The 8,215-nt window shown below is 40.6% G+C and overlaps 1 protein-coding gene across 1 annotated transcript in view; it reads right to left on the reverse strand.

The window, feature by feature from the left end:
* Positions 1–4,456: 4,456 nt before the first annotated feature.
* Positions 4,457–8,215, reverse strand: part of LOC104966337 (serine/threonine-protein phosphatase 4 regulatory subunit 2-B) — a 24,083-nt gene continuing 20,324 nt past the window's right edge. The window contains exon 8 of the mRNA XM_010795525.1: positions 4,457–5,963. Within this exon, the coding sequence (XP_010793827.1) occupies positions 5,592–5,963 (372 nt within the window). The 3' untranslated portion in view covers positions 4,457–5,591. The remainder of the gene's footprint in view (positions 5,964–8,215) is intronic.

An 8,215-nucleotide genomic window follows, 5' to 3' on the forward strand; every position in this document is an offset into this window, starting at 1 on the left:
AGGCCTCCTGCGGTGGAGCCTCCCTGCGGCCTCCGTTTTTAGATGCGTTTGGTTTTTCTTGAAGATAAATGTTTTCCCCCACCCGACCTTCTCAAAGTCTGCCAACACACTGAACAGCGAGTGTCTCAGAACGTTTTGACCCTGCTGTTTGCCAAATAATGTACCCTGGGCATTGACAACAACCCCAACACCTGATCCTGGATCTGTTTCTGCTAACCTAAATAACCTATTATGCAATGTAGTTTATCGTCACAACAAATATGACGTGAGTAGGAACTCACTGTAAGGTAATGCGCTAGTATTTACAAGCAGCATGTCATTCTGAAAAATGTTAGAAAATAAAAATGCTGATCTGAGTTGATCTGACGTGTCACTTACGTAACAGAAATATTATCAGCAAAACGTTCCTAAAGTATCAAAGAATCTAACCCTTACCCTAACACTAACCCTAACCCCAAGAACATAATAATATTCAGTTTTTATCACTACGAATACATATCGACCTGTTATATGTTGTAATTTGTCAATTTGGAGCAACGTTTAGCTAGTTTGTCTACAACTGACTCGAGTGGGGTTAGGGTTAGGGTTAGGGTTAGGGTTAGGTTTAGGGTTAGGGTTAGGGTTATGGGTTAGTTGAGTTTTATTTTGATTTAAAAAGTAAATATAAAATGTCTCTCTGTGATGTAGTCGGATGCTTAAAGTGGCAGGATATGTAAATAAGTAGCTTGAAATCATAAAACTACATGTACGTTCCACCCCTGCGATTATGGTTTTTAAAGAGGGGGAAATCAAAATGATTTGCAGGTTCATCTGAGCGGGAACAATCAATTCTGAACTGGATTTTGGACAATAAAGATAAAAACGGTGATGGCATTCTTTCACCGGCTGTAGGTGCTCTACCGCAAATATAAACTCACACAGGCGAGGGTTCATCATGCGGGCAGTGCCGAGTGTGTGTGTGTGTGTGTGTGTGTGTGTGTGTGTGTGTGTGTGTGTGTGTGTGTGTGTGTGTGTGTGTGTGTGTGTGTGTGTGTGTGTGTGTGTGTGTGTGTGTGTGTGTCTGTGTGTGTGTGTGTGCTTTTTCAGGCGATTCAATGTGGTGTATTAAGGAGGATGTGTCACAGTCTGCATTCACTGGCAGCAGGAGGACTCGGAGTGAATTCTGATTTCAGGGCAGGCAGAGAGTGTTGGGTCTGACTCAGAAACTAAACAGTACCCTCTATTGGATGACATGGAGATTGCGTGACCTTGTCTCAGGAGACGTGAGGGCTGGTACAGATGCTGCTGCAGCTTCATCAATCATACACTTTGTATCTACCAATGAGGGTTAGAAAGAGGTGTTGTTACCTCAGGCATTGGTCTATTTTTAGATGTTGGGCTATGTTGCTTCCATAACATGTCTTCCTCCAGCAATTCAAAGGAAAACCAATTATAGTGTTTATTTTTATATTTGCTTTCCCTACATTTCTACTAAATTCACCAGACGTTAGCATTAGATAAAGCACAATAAAAATGTGCCCATAATACCACATTATGCATATTTAAACATGTCTCAAAAAACTTACCATACAACAAATGACTGTTTTAATGAAAGGAAGCAACTTAGGCGGTTTCATGTAGATATTGTTAAGTTCAAATGATTCCCATAGTCGCCTTTAGTGTCTCCTCTATGCTCAAATCTGTCAACTGACACTCTTGAACTAAGACAGCAACTCTTCCAATGTTATAATGACTTTCTTAACACTTGATGTATTTCTCCCCTTAATCCTGTCAATGCCACCAAGTGTGTCCAACACTGCAGTGCTCACCCTTTACACCATGACTCGAGACAATTACTTTACATTTGGTATGCACTGCCCCTGACCACAGATCCATTAAAAAGTTATTCTCTGGTGAGCAAGAAACCCATCTATAATTACAGGCAGCTGCCCAGTGGGTTTAACCGTAGTCCAGAGGCCCCCATTGGTTCACGAGAGGACTCTACGGGGGTCAGAAGAGTTTAATTCATAGTTATATTATACAATGACTAGATTGATCAAAGGCTTCACTCTACTCAACGCAGCTATTCTGACGACTTCCTTTGCAACAACAGATGACTTAAAACGATTAATCCGTTTTTGCAATACCTACTTACAATTTCCGCCAATCTATAGGATTTATATACCAACATTAATATCTACTTTCCTACATTTTGGTCATAATTTGGATTAAAATGCAAAGAAAAGTGGTGCTGCCGCTCTTTCAAGAAAAAGCCCTGCAGTGTTTTCTTTCATTTTGATTTTGATTTAATTTCTTGCTACTCAGGGAGGCTCGAGGCAGCGTTTCCTCACAGAGCATCTGACGGCCTGGTGCATTTACTTTCCTAAAATGTTATCCCCCCGGTAATAGAGTCCTGTTCCCCGCGGCTGCACACACAGTAGGCAGCGAAGACATCATTTAGGGGACCATACGAAAACCTAAAAGCGTAGTAATGACATAAAAGTAAGGAGAAACTAAGAGTTTGTATAACTGTAATACTAGTACATTAAAGCCATCATCCTCTGTCCGTATCATCTGCCATTCATAAAGCTAGGTTCAGATTTAAAGTCATTGTGTGTTAAGCTGCTTTTAATATCCCTCCTGACCTAGCATTTGTTTCCCTGGAGACAAGTCTTCTAAGCCCGGTGCGGCGGGAATTTCAGAAAGAGACAGCAGTGCTAACAGATATTGGCCTATATCGCGGAAGACTTTTTGTCACATTAGGGAAAAGCAGAGGTGTCAATGACAACATTAATGATGGCTTAAATAAACTCAGCTGCTTTTATTTCATTATTAGTAACATCTGTGCTTTCCCTACTGTGACACACGTCAGAAAAAAGTGCTGTGAGGAAGGCTTTAAGAGAGTGTATTTAATAACAGATGGTGCGCCTCTACAGAATATGTTTGCCAGACACTTCTTGTTACAAATGATTCCTTTGCCTTCTGACATGTCAGATGCTCCTGAAAGAAATGTTAACAACATTGTTTTATTCCATTACAACAACATATGTTTTGTCTCACTATTTCTATCTTCGGAAACATTGTGCGTGTGGAGGAGATAGCTGATAGCAACACGCATTTAATTAATACAACCTGTCAAACACAGGTCTAATAATTAAAATGGGCTCAGCTGCATTAAGTTAGCATACTTTTCATGTGATGAATTACAGTTGTGCTCTTTCTACTATGACAACCTAAAATGCCTGCTTTGGAAAATACCTAATGACGTGAAATGGACAAGAGCGATAGCTACCGCTTTTCCGGCGATGACAAAAGGCTTTTTTCACCGAGGGCATTTTTGACATATCACAGTAGAAAAGCACAGGTGTAAATAATTAAGCTGCTTTGATTTCAGAGTCCTGGTGTTGTGTATGTTGGAAAATAACAGTAGTACAGAGCCATCGTTAGTGTGATTAGTAAAACCTGTGCCTGTCCAACTACTATGACAAGCCAAATATGTGCTGTGAACCTCTCTGCTTCTCAGAGACTTAAGACAACTAATCAGAGACCGTTTTGCACTTGAATTGCACTTAACAAGTACAGTAGCATTTTTGAAGTGTCTCATGTCCATAATACATAAAACACTAACTTATAGTGTAGTTTTAATGCTGGAAACTATTGCTGTGTCACAATGTGTGAGCTTCTGTACTTACAGAGTACCAAAACTTCTCATATGGGTTTATTTAACGTACCACTATACAGCTGTTCTGAAGAAGCCATTGTCAATTTTATATTTGGCTAATTGAACAGTATTGCCATTATTAACACTAACGTTGCTAGTTAACAGGGGCTGTAGTCACATCCTGTGAGGGAACAGCAGCCCTGTGCGATTATATGAATGTATACAAGTATATACTTGTGTTTTCTTTTATTTATATTGAGTAAACATATCTCAGTCTTTATGAAGTAACCTCTCTGTGAGCTTCGCTTCAGCAGGTAAACCATTGTGCAATTTGTAACCATTGCTACATTTCCAAGAAAGTTAAAGAACATGGGAAAGATACCAGCTACAGATAGCAAACTAGTATGATTATATAATTACTGTTTGATTTCTGGGATTTTAGGAGCAAGGACAAAGAGTCAATACAAACAAATGTTATCAAATAACTGTCACTATAAGAAAATTGCCCACTCATGTGAGGTTTTTATTGGAATAAAGCATAGCAGCCCTTAAGCTCCTATTTCCAGTCTTAAGATGTTTTAATTATTCAGCTCAAGAAGTGAATTTAGACGAGATATGCTTCGAAAAAAGCAGAATGCATACTACGAAACATTTGCTGATAATTATGGACTCTTATGTTCAATATATTTCCCAAATAGTGGTAGAGAACAATCAAAAAGATAACCCTAAACAACATTTACCATCCCGCACCTTAACGAACACATTACACAGAACTAATAAGATGCCGTGTTTGAAAGTAAGCGAGACCACCACGCATAAAAATGTTAACATTTATTGCTGTTTTCTGAATACCGCACTGAAAGCAAAAGCATTCAGAGTATACACAGAAATTATACAATTATATATGGTTTCACAAAGGCAGTGAACACATACCGTATTACAATCTACAAAAATCTACTTTACAGAAATTTAAAATTCTAAATATCAAAAGGTACAGCTGCAGAAAACAGGTGTAGAACTGGAACCAGAAACTGCTCTGGATATCGGCCGGTGGAACAACATGGTGACATCACGATACAAAGAAAGCGTCTTTGTACTTACAGCTGGTTTTTGTAAACTACAACTGGCAGACGAAACAAATTAACCAATTGAAATGCTTTTTATAAATTATGGTGGGTTTTTATGCATCCAAAATATATAATTTTACAGAAGATGCCTTGTAGCATGGCCATTGTATTGTTAGTTGGATTGGTAGTGTATCATTGCAAAAAATTATAATATAAGGACACAATGAAATAAAAAAAAAAGCCATCTTATAAGGATGTAGAAATCGTTTTTAAAACAATGCATGTTGTCAACATCCTTGGTGGAACATGGTGGAGTAACAATATACAGTGACGGTGGGGGTTTACCTTCAAATCACATTTTTACATGAGCTTCAGTCAGGAACAGAAATGGTGGGGGTAGCTTGTAACGTTTTTATAAATAACCAGGGGCTGGTATGGCTGTTCGGACCCTGGTAGTGGTACACTGGGCTTAAAGGGTACAAAACGTCGACTACAAATCCCGTCAATGTCCAAATAACTGGAGTGGTATTAGAAAAGGAACCAGACCACTTCTGAACACAAAGAAACAGGAAGAATCCAACCAAGAATCTCAAGGCTGCGGAAACCAACCCCTTTTTAGCGACAACTTAAAAACAGATCAATAAAATATTCCAGTTAAGAAATAAAACTTCAAATGAAAAAAATTGTATTTGTATGCCAACATCAATGCCAGGTATTTTCGGAGGAGTGTCCAAAAAAAGAAAGCGGGACGAGGCGTTTTGTCTTGTGTACGAGGTGCAGTTCTCCTCGCTCCCAGTGACAGTCAAGCTGGAATCAAGAACAAGCTGGTTTATGGTCACACATGGCTGCAGGTAGAGAAGGGGGATTTTGGGGGGGGGGTGAGTTTAGTCCTGCTCCATGGGCTCCTCTGTGGTCCCAGTGTTCAAGGTGGCACTTTCCATGGCGCCCTCTGTAGGGGGTTCGGAGGTACTGCTGGAGGGGGCTACGTCTTCTCTGGCTGCGTCCGCCCCCTCCTCTATGCTGCAGCTGCTGCTGCTCCCGCTGCTGCTGCTGCTCACCGGGTCGCTGCTGCTCTCCTCGCTGTCCCTGCTGCTCTCCGGACCCTCCAGGACCGGCGCCTGCTGCTCCGTCTGATCCATGTCGTTGCCCTCCTCCTGGGAGCCGCACGGCACCTCCCTCTCCGCCTGCTCCGCCTCCGCACCGGAGCCCGAACACGCCTCGGCCTGCGTGCTGCTGCTGGGTTCTGTGGGGAGACGCGTTCAAATGATATTTAGACAACATGGTCTTCAGACCAATCTTTCTAGACCAGCGGTTCCCAACCTGTGATCCTCCTTAGCAACGGTCAGCACAGTCCTTGACAGCGGTCTGTACTACTGGATTAACAACGTGTCACATGTTCTGAATTGGCCAATCAATATTTAGCCTCCGTATTGTTTATGGTTGAATGTGGGCCGCGAAAAGAAAAATGTGATTCTTAAATTGGCCCCGAGTTGAAAAAGGTTGGGAACCGCTGTTCCAGAGTTTTATGATTGACGGATGGATGAGTGGTTTTCTTGTCGGCCAGTAAACTTCAAGAACCAAACACTCTTCAAAAAGAACACATCATCCCCTACAAATAATCATTTGTGACTTATACCGTTGAGATGCGGAAGACTTTAAAAGGGATATTTTGACAATGTTGTTGGTGTTGGTGAATGTTGCCCTTATTTACTTAAGAGCCATCAGAGCTTTGTACATAGGGGAGGCTTGCGAGAGGAACAAAGACACGTTCAAACGCATATTTAGACAACATGGTCTTAAGACTAAAATTACCCAAATCTTTGACAGTTTTATGATTGAGGATGGATGAGTGGTTTTCTTGTCGGCCAGCAAACTTCAAGAACCACTACTCAAAAGAGACACATCATCCCCTCAAAGTTACTTTGGAAACCAGACTTGTCCTTTTGAGATGCGGGAGATTTTAAAGTGATATTTTGAGAGGAGCAGAAGTTATACGGGGTAGTGTAATTAATATACTAATATTTCTGGACTCAATGTTTCCTTTCACAACTGCAAGAAGCTTTATACATTTACATTATAGGTATTTTAAGTCGATTATATGACAGAGATAAGACTGATAACAATAAGCCACTTAACATATAACATCTTAGTTTGAAGATGGCCAACGTTATGAAAATTAAGTCCACCTGAATATATCTTTTCCACAAACTGGTTAACTTTTTATACAATCTCATGTTCAATAGGATTGCAAGTCGTGCCTTATCGAGCCATCTCCTCCTGCATAGACTATGAGAAAGACTTTGGGCATATTGAACCTCTTTGCTGTTCTTTTGAACATTGTCCTTCAATAGAAGAATAACCAGTCGCAGCTCAAATTGTGCTCGTTTTGATAGAGAAATGAACTGAGCTTTAGGAAATGTAGATTAAAGCTGTGGTTGGGAAGAGCCTGTCCTGAACGGGAGCTTAGAGAGACACATTTTAAGTATGAGGGCTGCAGAGACTTTCTTTGTTCATCTGTAATATGTCGCCACAATATGAAAATGCCAATATAGTCACAACTTGTCCCTCGATTCAGTCCAAAAAAAAAAACTGGCTGCAAACGTGTAATAGTATCAAAACAGACACCGAAACAGCAATAAAACTGCTTTGGATAAAACTCAGAAAAGGATTCACAAAAGTTAGAGCCGTTATTCAGATAACAAAAAGGATAAAAAATGATATAGTCGGCACTGACTTAACCTACAAGGGTATTAATAATCATTTAAATAAAATCAATATTCTTGTGGTTTTATGTCACTTGTTTTTAATAAACAATAATTTGTATTTACTTGACTTTTTATCTTTAAATATCTTATTTTTACATTCTTACTTGCCATTTGGATATCGCACTGGTCCATATGGTGATTTGAATAACATTCATATTAATTGTGCAGCCCTAATTGGGTGGAAATGAATAGTGTTGTTGAACACAGCTGTATCTAATAACTGGAAAATGAGTGTCATACGCAGCCAAAAGAAAAAACAGCAATTGCATTATTAGTCCAGTCTTCCTTCCATACCTGTGGGATTGAATTAAATAGGGATGCTCCGATCGATATTCACTCTTTGCCGATCGATCGGTGCTCTCTATTAAGGCCGATCAGGAGAGCCGATCACATGACGTAAAATACATGACACTTTTCTCTGTGCGCGGCAAAACAAGCTCGCCAAAATGGCTTCACCGGTCTGGCAGTATTTTAAGGTGTCCGAAAAGACAGTAAAATATCGGTATGCAACGTGTGTGAAGCAGAAATCCTGCAGCTCCGCCCGCTGTGACGGACCGGTGAGCGGAGCAAAACACACACTAACGGCCCGTTCACACTACAGCTTCAAAAACGGTTCCAACGCGTCTGCCCATTCACTTTGAATGGGGTGACGTCACGTTGCCTCGCTTTTCGCCGAACTGAGTTGTGGGTAGCATAGCGGTCCGTCTCGCGCTGCAGAAGTTGAACAATGTTCAACTTCTGCA

Source organism: Notothenia coriiceps, unplaced genomic scaffold (genome assembly GCF_000735185.1).
Source record: "Notothenia coriiceps isolate Sejong01 unplaced genomic scaffold, NC01 NC01_scaffold00037246, whole genome shotgun sequence".
In the NCBI taxonomy this organism is placed as follows: Eukaryota; Metazoa; Chordata; class Actinopteri; order Perciformes; family Nototheniidae; genus Notothenia; species Notothenia coriiceps.